This window comes from Chaetodon auriga, chromosome 4 (assembly GCF_051107435.1).
Source record: "Chaetodon auriga isolate fChaAug3 chromosome 4, fChaAug3.hap1, whole genome shotgun sequence".
NCBI classification, from domain to species: Eukaryota; Metazoa; Chordata; class Actinopteri; order Chaetodontiformes; family Chaetodontidae; genus Chaetodon; species Chaetodon auriga.
In genome coordinates this window covers 20,174,951-20,189,736 of record NC_135077.1, presented here as the reverse complement: position 1 = coordinate 20,189,736, position 14,786 = coordinate 20,174,951, and the positions used below count along the sequence as shown (strand labels likewise).

Genomic DNA, 14,786 nt, shown 5'->3' with positions numbered 1-14,786 from the left:
TGGTTGGTATTCGGAGAGCGTCGCGTTGCATGGGCTAATTCTATTTAACCCGGTGAAGTCTGCTAGATGGTACGGTCAGAATGCCCCAGGGACGCCAGTGTGTACCTCTGCTTTATTACCCACCTGAGGAGGCTGGCTCTCCCACACATGCACACTCCACTGTTTGCTATGTGTAATTTACTGGGCGGCCTGCGGGCCAGGCCTTCATCTGCAGGAAGGCGCGAATAGAGCCTTGGCGCCAGTAATTGGACTTTAGAACTGATTGGGGAACTTGATTGACCCCCGGTAATGGATTTGAGTGAATAATTATTTGTAGTTATGGTTGGAAGATGATATCAGGGAGAGAGAGACCAATCCCACCAGTGTGACTCACCCCTGCCGCCAGAGCAGAACGCTGCCAGCACTCAATTAATGAAATCCAGCTGCTCAGACTCCCCACGTGTAGTGGCTGATCAAAAAAACACACAGGGGTCTGGTCAGAGAAAGGGTTATCTTCATCCAACCTTTCCCTTTCGCACAACCGGCAGCCTGTGGCCCATCACAATAGTGATTATAAAATCTTCTCCACTCCAGGTACAAGACATTAAGGCTGATAATGTCTCCATTATTTTTTAACTGCCTGTGGCAGTGCTCAGCACAGCCCACGGCAGCCATGTTAATGAGACCTCTCAAGATGGCAGGCAGCGCCTCCTCAGGACACAAAATGCAATCACTCTTAATCCAGCACTTTAATTGCCGGCCAAGTCTGCCTAAGTGAATTCAGCTGTTCCATCTCTGCAGGCGAGCGGCTGCACTTCAGGAACGCTCCAACATCATACTCTCAAAGATAAACTGGGCTTCAAAACAAATGGGAAGTGATGCGAGGTGGTCCGTCTCGTTAAGACCGAGGCTTGTTTTTCTGGTTCGAGGGTGTCACACAGAGACGGAGAGCTCAGAAGGCAGCCGTCAGATTTTCTCCTCTCTTCCCTCACTGCCTTTACACATCATTTCTCAGCTCTCTTCAGAGGCTCGAGGAGGTGATATGCGGGGAGAAGAGCCGCCACCTTCCTCACCGTCCCGCTCTTTTATCTTCCTTTCTTTGCTCCTTGATTGACCCACTTGCTCCCACATCATTATCCTCAGCGCTCTCCTCGCTACACTAAATTTCTCTTTGCTGCCTTCCTCTCCCTCTCACTCTCCTGCCTTCATCCCTCCACCAGCCCTCCTGTCATGTGTCCCTGTCCCCCTCCTCCCCCTCCTCTCTCCCTCCGTGTGACCCCTCATTGCCCTCTTGCCAGTCTCCATTATTTCTGGCTGCCCAGTGGCCTGGTCAGGCTGGTGCTGCAGGGCTCCAGGCAGCCCGTGTTATGACAGGTAACACTGGGCCGCACACTCTCTCTGGTAACATGTGGAGGTCAGCCTGTCATACCTGTCCACAGCTCTGCCGTGCACGCACACACACACGTGCACGCACATGCACGAACGCCATGTTTCACTGTGTATGGATAACTGCCAGACAGCCCTGGCCGTAACCTCAGATTCAGCAAAAGTGAGCGATGAGGCGCAGTCGACTAGAAACCCACCTTTCTCCATTCTGTTCCTTTGTGCTTACGAAACAATGTCTTTTTTCTCTTCAAGTCTTTACATGATGTGTTGCTTTTACAGCCTTGGCAGCCGGTAGGAATGTTGTAGTTGTTCCTGTTTAGCAAAGAGGAGAAGGATTTAACTGGATAGTGGCTGTTAACTACCGCTAGACTCCTCTCTGTCCTGGCATGGCCTGCTCCGTGTTAATGACCACTCACAGTTGCAGCCCCGAGGGGGCCGCAGGGCCGAGTCGGCCAACATCAGACCCCCACAGCACCTCCAAGACCATCTGCTCAAACAACAGAAAATATGTTCCGCATGTTATTTGTCTTCCGCGTCCATTGTTTTTGGCTTATGAGAAGAGACGGCGAGTTACGATTTGTTTCATTCATAACAGTTTTAATGGAGTGGGATTACTTCAGACGAGGGTTTAAGCGTGTTCCCTGAATGCATTTCCTGCTCATGATGTCTCATTTCTGTCCAGCTGCCCTCTATCAACCAGTGAATAGCCAAGTTTTGTAAGGTTCAGGGCCAGTAATGAGAACAGTCATCCTCTACCCGACCGAACAAGCTCTAGCCACCCCGGACAAGATGGTAGCGCCCCGGTAGTTGATCAGCGGTTGTTGTTACCGTGGCATGTTCCTGGCTTCGCATCTGATCCAGGGCAGCGCCCCGCACTACCAGGCCTGCGAGGGCCAAGGGGCCGGCATGGGTTTGTCACACCAGGTTGACATTTCGGGGAGCTTTGCCAGGACACCGCAGCACATTTCGTCCTCCTGGACAAGTGGTGTGGGAGCAAACGTGTCAACTCGGGCAGATGGGCAGGCATCAGTGCCAACCGCGCTGGACCGTACCAGACCGCTGGCCTGGCAACTGTTGGCCAGCCAGCCAGACGTAGCGCTTCCTGGCACATCGTGGAGGGGCAGGTGTCTCCCTCTAGCAGCGAGCTCTGGGAACATGTGTGTCTGCATACAGTCTATCTGCCTGTGTGTGTGTGTGAGAGACAGTAAAGATCAAAACATATAATTTAATGTAAGACCAAGTACATATTTAGAACAAAATGTAACTGATGCTGACAGATTAGAAGAGAAATCATTTAAACAAACACGACAAACCAAACTGAAATCAAACTGAAATCAGATGCTCTGCCGTTATTCAGCAGCTCTCTGAGGTTTATGGTTTATGGAAGTCAAATAATATAAAACACACATTTTGGTCATCTCTTAAATGATGCTCATGCAACAGTTCCTTATATGTACGTAGATCCTGGCTAATTTATCCAATCAGAGCCCCACAAAAATTAGCAGCAACCGAACGGCCGTCTGAGACTAAAATACAGACACCAGCAGTGAGTAAGACAGTCTTATTCAAGCCCAGATTTGCTTACGTGTACCAGACAGACATAATAACTGTGTCCAGGAACCAGAGCAGCAGAATGACCTTCTCTGATGTTTGTGTTTTGGATGTTGCGGGTAAAAATCCAGTGATTTTGATGCTTGGCTTTGGCAGATTCAGGGAATCCCAACATTAATGGCGCTGAAAAAAAGCCATTTTTATTAGAATTGAACAAAAATCTGTTCTAGTCGTTAAGTTTGTAATTTCATTTTCAAGCCTTGTTAGGGAAAACTCCAGTTAGCATGTGAGTTCATCAGCGATGGTCTTTCAAATAATAAATAATAGTAAACATGTTAATGAAACCTGGCAGCTCCGGACTTCCATTTTCCGTCTTCCACTGTAATCATCCTGATGTCTGACTGGGAGGAATATGTCTGTCAGTTCAGGGGTAGCTAGAAAAAAATACAAAAAAAGGCCTAAGCTTCATGGTGGAGGATGATTTGTGAGTATAAGTACATGTATGCTTGGATTTGTGCATACATCTGATGCAATTCCATTATCTGTGTGAGCGTGCACCTGTGCTCCTGCAGGAGTAAGCCTGTGCTTTGCTGCACATCTCAGCCGGGCCTGCTTGGAGGGAGAGCCATTAATCTTAGCTAAATCAAATAAATCAAGTGCACTTTAGGAAAGAGCTGTCAGTGTAATTGTTGTGATAGCCATTCCCCGGCTACTCCAGGGGGAGCTCTATTGAAAATTGTGCCAGGGAATGCACACTCACCGCCATCCAGAAAAATGCAAGGGCTCTGAGAGAAGATATATCCGAGGCTGCCGTCTGAATGGAGACATCTGAGGCTTCTCGGTAACACTGTGAACACTGCTGAGAGCGATGAGATTGAAGTTTGCAGCCACGCTGCTGCTGCACGGCCCGTCGTGGCGGGATGCTCGGACGAGGCCTCGGCGGCGCAGAAGGCCCGTCTTTACGTTTGATCTTCCCTCGATGTTAAACGTGACCGACAGGCCCCCGACGCTCTGCCGTTGGCGCCGCCGTTAAACGGTTTTGCTCAAGAGAAAGCCAGCGCGGTGATAAAACATCAAACCTAATCTCGGGCGCCATCCTGTGCGCCTGCGCCGAAAGAGCACAATTTGGTATTTACATTCAAAAGAATGCCCAACCCTTTCAAGGAAACCATATTGGTGGTTGCGGGGATGAGACGGGAGATAATGGGGATGGAAAGAGCAGCATGTGGAAAGGCTGCCCTGCCCTTGGCTTCCTTCTCAACCAATGAGGGTTAAGTGACTAACTGGGCACCTTGGCAACCATTTCTGGGCTTCTTCCTCTTCTTCTTCCTTTTCCTCTAAACCGGCTGCAGTCATCAGTCCAGCATGCCTTTGCCTTTCAGTCAGAAATAACCAATCTGCTGTTAAGGAATCTTGAAATATTCCATGTTTGAACATCTTCTTATTGTTTACTTTGCTCCAAACGTCCTCACGCTAAACATTTCTCCTACATGTTTCCAAAGGTTCCAGCAGATGGTGCCAAACTGTGTGTGTTTGTGTTCAGAAGCGAGTGTGTGTGTGTGTGTGTTGATGTCTTTTGTGGGCGTCTTTGTGCGAGGGGAATGAAGAGAGGCCGTGTCGCTCACCTTCGCATCACTATCACAACAACCAGCACAGAGGAGCCGGACAAAAGGCTTTCCGCATAAAAGACTGCGCTGTGCTTCCTCAAGGTTTGAGGAGAATATATTATGATCACAAGGACGGCAGTCGCTCGTGGTGGAGACAGGGGGTCAAGCTAGGAGGAGGCTCGCATTGATCCTGTTTATGATAACATTCAACATATTCATCAGCTTCAGTCGTTCTGAAAGAACATCCAGACGTAATGCCTTCGCCCCAAACAAATCCTCAGCACACACACACACACACACGAGCAACAAAGTGAAAGTAAGAGAAAAGGTTGGAAGATGTGAAAAAAGACGGAAAGACATGGATGGATGCGATCTCTGTTAATTTGTTTGACCCACTCTCTTCTCAAATGAGAATGGATGGAGGGATTCCCGATGTCCTGATTGCAAGATGGATGAGTGTGCAGCTATGGCTTTAATTGATTGAAGACAGAAATTCAGTTAGGGATAATTGAATCATGGAAATCATTAAAAGCTCAAGTGCATGAGATAATTAGGGGAGCTAACCAGGTTGCAATCAACCCTGGGTACAAATCATCTTTAGGATCCAGACGAAAAGGAGCTCGTTATCCTGCAATATTTAAGGTTTGACGACAGTTGGAGTGGAACACCCACCGCTCTCTTCACATTTAGGCGCTTTGAAGCTGTGTTTTTGGGTGACTCAGATCATATTTATTAATAAATGAATACTCTGTTTTAATATTTCCGTTTACTTGCAGCTAATTGGTCTCCAGGCCAGTTTTCCTTGCTACGGATTCCCAGGGTCAGCCGGGGGTCAGCGTTCTACTTCATTACTCCATTCAGGGAAATGAGGAGCCTGATTAGTTTGGGCTTGACCTTGGGCTATTCTGCTAAGCCCTCGCTAACCAAATCTCCTCACTTCAGATCTCAGCAGACTTGAATCATTGAAATCGTGGGTCTCGCAGGCGAGAGCAGTTATGAAACCAGGGCGCGTGCGGATCTTTGAGAATCACCGTCTTGTTGTGCTGCAGTCAGAGAGGTTTTCCTTGGAAGCTGGCGAGAAGCGGCGGGCAACATCTTCAGTTTTAGTGTCAGAGGAGATGTGAGTGAAGTGCAGCGCCAACTGTTACCCATAGAAACCGAGTAACCTATGGCTGGTGACTGTCATCCAATGCCATGGTAACAGTGGAGCGTAACGGGGGGGGGGGCTGACTTGTGTCCTATCTGTTTCAAAGACATGATCATGCTTAAATAGAGCTGCTCTCCCTCTGCCCATTACCGCCCCCTCCCCTCCCTCACTTCTGTAATGTGTTTGTCATCCACTTGGAGTGGCTAAGCACTAACTTTATATTTGAGGCAGCACCCAGCGGGGGGGTATGATCTGCCCCCTCCTGCTGATTCAGGCCGCCCTAAGTCTGGATATGCCAGGCCCAGGGACTTGTGGGTAATCCCCCCCAACACCCACCGAAAAACACCCCCCGCAGTGTTTCCTGAATCAGATTGCTGCTGACCCCCGCTGAGTGATGTCTCACCCAGGAGAGCAGGGAAGGGGCGCAGCGGGGGGCCGGGCAGGCGGCGGTGCTGTGCCCCTGGGCTGGGCACCGAACATGCATGTAAATACATGCACCGCCATGCGTGTCCGAGCCAGCAGAGCCTCCGGATCATCTCTCTGCTGCTCTCCCAGGTGCGCCTCAGGTGCGGATTGTCTTTTTTGTTTTGCACGCGCTTGAACCTGACATCTTTGTTTTTAGCTTTGCATAAAACCGCTTGTATTTCGAGCCGCCTGCGCAGACTCGTACGGCGTCCACACACCATTAAGGACTGAATAAACATGGAGTTTCATATTCACCATTCATTTCGGTGCCTAATTTTTATTTTTTTTTTTTCAAAGATGAATAGATTTACGAATCAACCAGCAGCCTCAGTGGAGCCTTATTCTGTGCAGTTTTAGCTCTGGCTTCAACCCATGCCAAATCGATTCCAGAGGTCATTTTCTTCCTTCATTTTCTCCTTCCCGTGTGCCAGTGGTCCTGTTCTGCAGCCCGTTCTGAAGGCTTTCTATGGCAGGACTCTGTTTATTTTCCCTGTTGGAGCAAAGAAAAGGAGATCTGTCTCCACTTAGCAAAGCCTCGGCTCCTTCGCCGGGTAAAAAACCTCGACGGTGGACGAGGGGCAGCGAGGAGGGGGAGGCTCGGAATTATTGATGCCGAGCGAGGCATGCGTGGAGTTTACTGTAAGAGAAAGAAAAATGAAAGGGCAGAGAAGAAGGAGGAGGTAAACATCACAAGAGAGGAGGAGAGCGCTGAGTGAGGGGCATAAGGAGAGGCTGTGATAGGAAGATCTACGCTATATGGAGCTATGAAGAGGGGGGGAAAAGGAGTGTGAGGTGGATGCAGTGAGCAAAATATAGAGAAAAGAGCGAGAGAGGCCAGGCAGCTGGGAGCTCCCACAGACACGCACTTCTGTCTAAGCAGCTTTCCTCTCAGGGCAGGGTCACGGCAGGTCACGGCGGGATTACACTTTTGGCAAACAAGAGGGAGCTCCTCTCTCACAAAGCCGTGCACGACTCCCCCATGACTCTCAGCAGCTGTAATAAAGCCAAGGCAGCCTGAACCTTCAAACAAAAAGCTAACACGCTATCGATCGACAGCGGCCAACTTTCGCGAGGTGGTGTCGAAAGGTCGACATTGTGCAGACAGCTCGGGCCGGGGTGAAGGGCTATTATTGGGATGAGGGAAAACTCCAGCGTTTAGTCTTATCACAGAAATTCCTCACTTAGTTGACAATTTCGCCCAACTGTCAGCGCAGGAATGGAGTTATTGTTATTCGGCAAATGAAGAAAAACAGCCCCCGTGTACAGTGCGATACTCCAATCACAAAATCCAAATGAGCTTTTCTATCCTTTCAATCAATAGCCATCCCCTGCAGTGCCTGCATGTCTCCTCACTTCCTAATCAACACTTCCACTCATGGGGAGGTCAGACGAGCAGGCGCACAGTGCCCCGAGCGCTGCTTTGAACTTAATTAAGCAGCTTTAAACACAGCCGAAAAGATTCATTATTACACAGGCGAGATGAGCAGCTAGATGAGAACACGGCCCTTCAACAGAAGAGATTTGGCTTCGGATGGCTGTTGAACCCACATGGGTCAACACTGAGGGCGCGGCGATGGAGGTCCTGCAAGGGTTACCAAAAGGTTCCTCCAAAAAAAAAACCTCTTTAGCAGCTAAAACGTCAACTTATATAGCCAGCGCGGATGAGACGACGCGCACAGAGATGTTCACGGTGATATTATCCGTTAAAACGACGCAAAATCTCCAGCGAGCGGAAGAGAAAGAGGCAACGATGGAGGCCTTCATGTGCCTGGACGGCTGCAGCCTGCCACCAGGGTGCTGTGAGGCAGGGCCCGTTAAAGGAGAGCTCCAGACCAAGGTGTTCTATAGCTCGGGGCCTAACGGTGATAAATGAGTCCCTTAATGTCGGCAAACACTTTATCTCTGCTTCATCTGTTTTCATTAGGCAGGGCCAACCTTTGGCTGGCCGAGAACGTGCTGTAACTTTCATTACTACGACGCAGGAAGGAGAGGGAGAGAGACCTCCCATCGGTCTAATAAAAACACCAGCTAGACACCATGACAGATCCTATCCCTTATTATTATGACGGCATGACAGCGTTAGGAATTACAGAATGCCGCGTCCCTCAAAGACGATCGGCGCGTTTCCTTAACTCCCGTCCCCGTCCGCCCTTTTCTCATTGGTCTGAAACGTTCTTTTCATTCCTTCTCTGTATTTTAGTGTCTTTACTTGCTTTTCTCTGAGAGGATTATTGACTGGGCATAAAGGGTTTCTGCAGAATTTGAGTTTAATGTATGAAATTCTATTGAATACATGAATATGATATATTGAAGTTTTTCTTCTACATAATTAAGAGATGTTGCCTGCAGCAGTTCATTGCAGTAAACATCAGTCTGACATTTGTTCAGTGATATAAACTCTGTTTTAGTTTGTAATGTTTATTCCTTTTATTTTTTATGTTTGACTTTAAAGACTGAAAATGAGGCTTTTCAGATATTCAGCAAAGAAGAGCAGGATGCTAAAAGCCTGCTTCAGATTTTCAGTTTAGAAACTACAACCAAGGGCATCACTATTATATCCATGCTCACAGATTGCTAAAATGTCACCTTTTAGTTTTTCACCATGCAAATACACTTTGCAGTATAAATTGAAACTAATGTGCACACTGTATGAAGCTAGGAATGAGCTTTAGGTACGTTTAACTAAGTGCACGGGCGAAACCGTTTGAGGTGGAGGATAAATGAGACAAGCACCATCAACAGAATGAGCAGAGAAGACAGAGTGATGTAATATCTGATGTAAGCTTTACTTTCAAATCCTGTTACATTTAGATCTGGCAAGTTGAACATAAAATAATGCCAAATAAAGAAAACAAATACAAAACCAAAAAAGTACAAATGATCTATTTACCAGTTATCGTCACAACCCTGTACAGCCTTAACAATGGAGTAATAAAAAAAAGCTTTGTACAGCACATACCAATCTTTACCGAGTGCCAAAAGATAAGATAGTTGAGCCTTTCCTAATCGTAAAACACAGCCAAACGTAAAGCTAACTGATTGTAGACAGTGCAGTGTGATGCTAACTAAATGCAACCGAGGGAGTTAGTTTTAAACACAATTAAGTGCTGAAGAACTAGAGAGGCCGATGTCATGCATACTCTGAAGTGCTGAAAGGTAGTCAAGCTTTAAAAAAAAGGTCGCTGTGCTGCTTCCCATTGGGCAAAAACGAACAGAATAAGTGCTTCAGAATACTGGATTCCCAAAGGATTGAGCCCTGTCGCCTTTTTAAACATTACACTCAAACTAGGGGGGACATGAAGAAGAAGTGCAGCCATTCATGATTACGCTGTAATAGAAGGCAGACGTTTTTAAAAGGTGTCAAGAGTGGACGCACTCTTTATCTCTTCATCTTTTTTTTCTTTTGGACCCTGACAATTAGTTTGACTCATTCTCAGAAGTCTCAGGTGGTTTCCTTCCACCAAGTGGCACTAGAGTATAAAAGATAACGCAGATAGTACGAGGTGTGTGTGTGTGTGTGTGTGTGTGTGCGCTGGAGGGATGCTCCTCTCACTCCAGACACAGCATGCCAGACACTGACAGAGCAAAAAGGAACAAACAAACAGCAGAGTAAAGGGGGACAATCGAGGCGTCGCTCCAGAGCGGGACGTGACGGATTCAATCCTAACATCACGTCTCGCCGCCAGTTTCATTTTGGTCTTGACGATTCATGTTCTCTGTCCAATCAGCATTTCTCTGACAAGATTTAAGTAGAAAAAATAATTAAAAAAAAAAAAAAAAGAGGCGACAATTATTCATCATAAACAGTAAAACAGACAAAAGGAAAACATCAGGAAAATAAAAACAATCCCTTTACAAATAAGGGATTTTGGCTTGAAGACCACTCAAAACACAAGTGCTATTAATAATGGGTAAAGCTTTTCAAAATAAAATGCTTGTACTATGCTGCAAACATACTTCTTTTTGAGCATTTCACGGATAAATACATATTCTCTTAATCAAAAAGTGCAGCACTGTGCAAAATTGGCTCATCACAATTTAGCCTGGGACCTTTAGTTCCCAGGGAGAGCTTGACCTCTACTGTCTAATTCATGCAATTTGTATTCATTTACTTTCTCCGATTTCACAGAGGCAGACCCTTTTGCACTGCTAGAAATGTCTAGATGTGAAACTAAGGGGTGTTGATTGAGTCATTTCCAGCAAATACTGTCCACTTCACATTACGGTAACTTGGTGGATCTAAGTTTGCACTTTAACAAAAAAAAAAAAAGAAAGAAAAAAAAAAAGGGAAATTAAAGGTTTAAGTGCTTTTGGCTTGAAGTGTAACTACATTAAGTGCAATTAAAACTCAAAAGGTTGACAGGAGGAGGAGAAGTGGGGGCAAAAAGCAGTACCGTGTCTGCCGGCCTAACAGAAGCCAGTGCCATTGAACGCAACGCTGTACAAGTGAATGGCTTTGCTTCATCATTGCACCTACAGGAGCTTTTTCTCACAATGGGTTCTCTATGAATGTTAGTAGAAAATGTTTTATTATGATGTAAAAGGCTCAGTAAAAAAGTAAAAAAAAAAAAAAAAAAAATGAAAGACAAAAAAAAAACCCAAAACAAAAAGACACAGAAGGCCACCAAACACACAAACTTTCCCGTCTTTTCCAGCACAGAAGACGTCCCGGGTCACACTTCCGTATCGCTTCACTTTCATGTACATAAACAAAAATACATTCATTCAAGTCATTTTGGAACAGTTTTTTTTTCTTTTTTTTGTACACAAAAATTACAAAAAGCTCCAAAAAGCACCATTGAATCGGCCTGTGGTGACCGTGGCCGCGGGCAGCTCGCTGACCCGGAGCCGGTCACCTCCACGAAACGGTTATCTCATATATCTCTTCTAAGTATAGGTGCGTGATACATAGTTCTGCATACGACGCTGCGCTGATGTCTACCTGGTCTCAGAAAGAAGGATTTTTGTCTCGTTATTTCACCTGCGAGTGCAAATTCACTGGCAACATTTTACATTTATATTCAAATTATTGGTAATAAATGTAGAACGTTTCTGTCTTGATAGGTCAGATTGAGTCTTCCGTATGTACAGTATCACAGCTTATCTTCTCTTGTGTGAGCTTACAGGAAACTATTGAAATTAGCTAGTAACCCATTTGAATGGCATTTATTCTGAGGCAGAGGTGATATCAGGCAGCAGCTACGCATAATATGGTTTCACCATTATACAAAAAAACCAACAGAAATCGAAAGGATGGGCAGGGGAGGGGCTACAAAACTATGTACAAGACTGATAAATAAGTAAGTGCGTGGTTTGAGGCGTTGCTTTTTCAATGAAAAGCATTCCGTTTCATTGGTTCTGTCCACGTTGCACCGCTAACACTTCAGGATATCTCGAATTTAGCTTCCTAATGACGTCAAAGCTAGTTGAAACACAGAAACAGGCATGCTATTTCGATGCATAATAGCAATAGACAAAAAATGCACTAAAATATAGCACTTGCAAGTTTTGTTTCATCTTTTTCAACTTTTTTATCTCGTCGAACGACTAAAGAAAAATATCTATAAAACTGAGATACGTTAGTTTCCTCAGATAATGCAACTGGGTCCAGGTCATTCAGACATTTAAAAACAGAAAAAAAAGGTAATAGAGTAGTAGTTGAAGTAGTAATAATTCAATCGATAGAACTGATAAGAAAAGCAGCTTTTTGATATAAATGCATTTTTAGCATGTACAGCCTTTTTCTCTTATAAATGTTTTTTTTTTCTTTTCTTCAATATGTTTGTCTGGTCCAGCTTATTCTGCTGGTCTGATTGGAAAAGACGTTGCTCCCACTGCGGCGGTCAAGTGTCATTCACGCCACCGTCCGAGGAGTGAGGGAAAGAGCGAGGAGAGGAGGAGTAGGAGGAGAGGAGGTGGGCGAGGTCAAACGGTCTTGGCCCTCTCCATCAGTCCCAGGTAGGCCAGGAAGGAGTGTTTGTGGGAGGTGGGTGAGGGTGGAGAGCGGGAGGGGGATGCCGAGCTGGAGGAGAAGAGGAGAGGAGATGTGGCGGGCTGCCATCTGGAGTGGAGGTGCGAGTGGAATGTGAAGCGGCTGTTGTGGGTGAACAGGGTGGTGAGGGGGATCAGGTGCGCCCGGTCGCAGTTCCTGTACTGCTCGAGCACATGGCGGGAGGAGGGGAGGAAGAGGGAGGGGGCGCCGCCGCCGCTCGGGCCACCGGGGAATCTGGCGGCGCTGTTGCCGTTGGTGCTGACCAAGGAGTGCAGAGGGCCGGCGGCATCCGGCTGGTGGGACTTGCCCAGCGTGAGCGACAGGGCGACGGACTGGAGCGCCTGGGACGCCGTTAGACTCATGAGGGGGCTGTTACTCCCGCTCCCTCCGCTGCTCCCCCCTCCTCCGCCGAACAGCGAGTTCTCCTGGCTCTTCCGCAACAAGGAGCCCCCCAGAGACGTTCCCTGGAGCGGCAGCTCCTCTTCTCCTGCCTCCTCATCGTCCTCCTCTTCTTCTCCTCCCAGTCCTCCGCCCGGGCCCCCCGCCCCTCCACTCTGGTGTTTCTTGAGGTGGCGGCTGAAGACGAAGGGGTGTGTGGTGGTGAAAGGGCACTCTTGGCAGCCGAAAGTCTGGCGCGGCGCGTGCTTCAGCTTCTTGTGCAGGTTGAGGTTGTCCTTGCGCTTGCAGCTATAAGAGCAGCGGTCGCAGTGGAAGGGCCGCTCGCCCGTGTGCACACGCACATGCTCGATCAGCTTATTGGCCGTCTTGGACAAGTAGCCACACTGCTCACACTTGTAGTGGTTGCCCAGGCGGTGCCCGCGCATGTGGGCCTCCAGTGAGGTCTGGTCGGGCCACAGTCCCTGACAGATGCGGCAGCGGTACTCCATCTTACAGTGCGTCTTAAGGTGGCACTCCATGGCCGCTGGACGATTGGTGGAGTAGATGCAGAAAGGGCACCTGGGGAGCGCGACAAAGGGGCGGCGGGGGGAGGACACGACACACAAAAGCAAAGGCCGGTTTAAGAGGATGTGTACATTGACAACCACGTAACACACCTTGAATTTTAATAACACAAAATGATGAGGAGGAGGAGGACAGGTAAAGGAAAAGTGTGTGTCATGTACAGTTCTGTGTGCTCGTGGCGGTATGTGTGGCAGTTTAATGGTGGGAGAATTGAAGTGATCAGGTATATGTGTGGGTGGAGGAGGAGGAGGAGGAGGAGGAGGGGAGGGGTGGGGGTGGGGGGGGTGGTGACAGGCAGGAGAAAAGATTGGAGCAGTAGGACATGAAGGGAAATGAAGGAATGGAGTGGCACTTACATTTAAATAGCACCTTTCATCTGCTCTGGGCCCCAAAGCGCTTCACAAACCCTGCAGAACAGAATCACCTCAGAAAACCTCGAAATGGTCAAGGCCCTCTCTCCCTTTCTACACACTCCTGCAATTCTAGAAACACTTCACATTGCTCAGGTGTATACACGTGTACACGCCGGTCTAGAAAAAAATCTTTATCTGGACCTCGGCGGTCAGAAAATGTGGGCAACAGGAGTTTATCTGAAACCGTTTGCCCTGAAGGTCCGTTAACTCATCCTGCACCTGTTTGGCTCCATCCTGCCAGCTTTTGGGAGAAAATATCAATGTGGTTTACGTAGATTAAGAGCCTGTGTAAACCTTGAAGAGCTGAAAACATAACCCACATGTGCAGATAGAAACAGTACAGCAAAGACGTTGAGTTGAAGCAGATTTTGATAAATCTAACTATAAAAATATCAACAGAGCTCTTTTTTTTTCTCCCTTGAACAAAAGGAAAATAACCTGTTTCGCTCCCTTTTCATTGCTTGCTCAAAGAAATCAATCTGGCTTCAGAGACATTAACACCAGACAGAAGAAACATTTCAAACTGTTGGATGTATTCACTCACACACTACAGCTAGCAGCCACTGAAGATGCTGCGTGACGATCTTTGAGCTTTGAGGGGCTTCTTGTGTGTTTGTGTTCTGTCATCCTCAGGATTTTTCTAAAGTTTTAAGTCCATGTCACTGTATTGGCAGCTTCCTAGTTCACATTTAGTGCAATGCTACCGTTTCCACACATTTGGCAATGTTGACGACATCCTAACTCCACTGATGGCTGCACAGAAACAAAGATGTCGAGTACAGATCTTCGTTTATGCTGAGATGAGGCGATAATCATAATGACACTCAATGGTTCTGCACATGCACACACTGGGAACGTGAGAACAACTGAAAAACAAAAAAATGGTTTGTGTTACTTGAAATGAATCTGCTTTTCGTCCCTAAACATTTAAGCAAACAGTCATATGTTGAAGCTCTTTTCTTTTTTGAAATCAAGCCCGGCCCAGAAGTGAATTTATGCATTACGATTAGCTTAAACCCGCTAGCATCATCAGTGTTTGGTGTGGATGTCGAGATCAACAGATGGTCTGAACGTGAGCTCGACAGGCCTGAAATGGGACATAAACGTGTCACAGTACAACAAAGGCTCCTGTGGGACTGGAGGATGGAGATGGAGAGGGAAGCGTGTGAGGAGACTAGCGCTACGTAAATGGTCAGTATGACAAAACACAGCCGCCTTATCAAGAACGCTTAAAAAACTAAAAACTAAATGCAGATGCAGGAGTGCTTCTTGGTGTATTTGTG

General features: G+C 47.1%; 1 protein-coding gene across 2 annotated transcripts in view; it reads right to left on the bottom strand.

Moving 5' to 3' along the window:
• Positions 1-10,897: 10,897 nt before the first annotated feature.
• znf827 (zinc finger protein 827) overlaps positions 10,898-14,786 on the bottom strand; it is a 62,343-nt gene continuing 58,454 nt past the window's right edge. The window contains exons 14-15 of one of the 2 annotated variants that reach the window (XM_076727691.1): positions 13,447-13,497; positions 12,945-13,084 (exon numbers count right to left, since the gene is read on the bottom strand). In XM_076727691.1, coding sequence (XP_076583806.1) covers positions 13,449-13,497 — 49 coding nt within the window. In that variant the 3' untranslated portion in view covers positions 12,945-13,084; positions 13,447-13,448. Of the gene's footprint in view, positions 13,085-13,446; positions 13,498-14,786 lie in introns of both variants that reach the window. The other variant, XM_076727690.1, reaches the window with a different exon arrangement.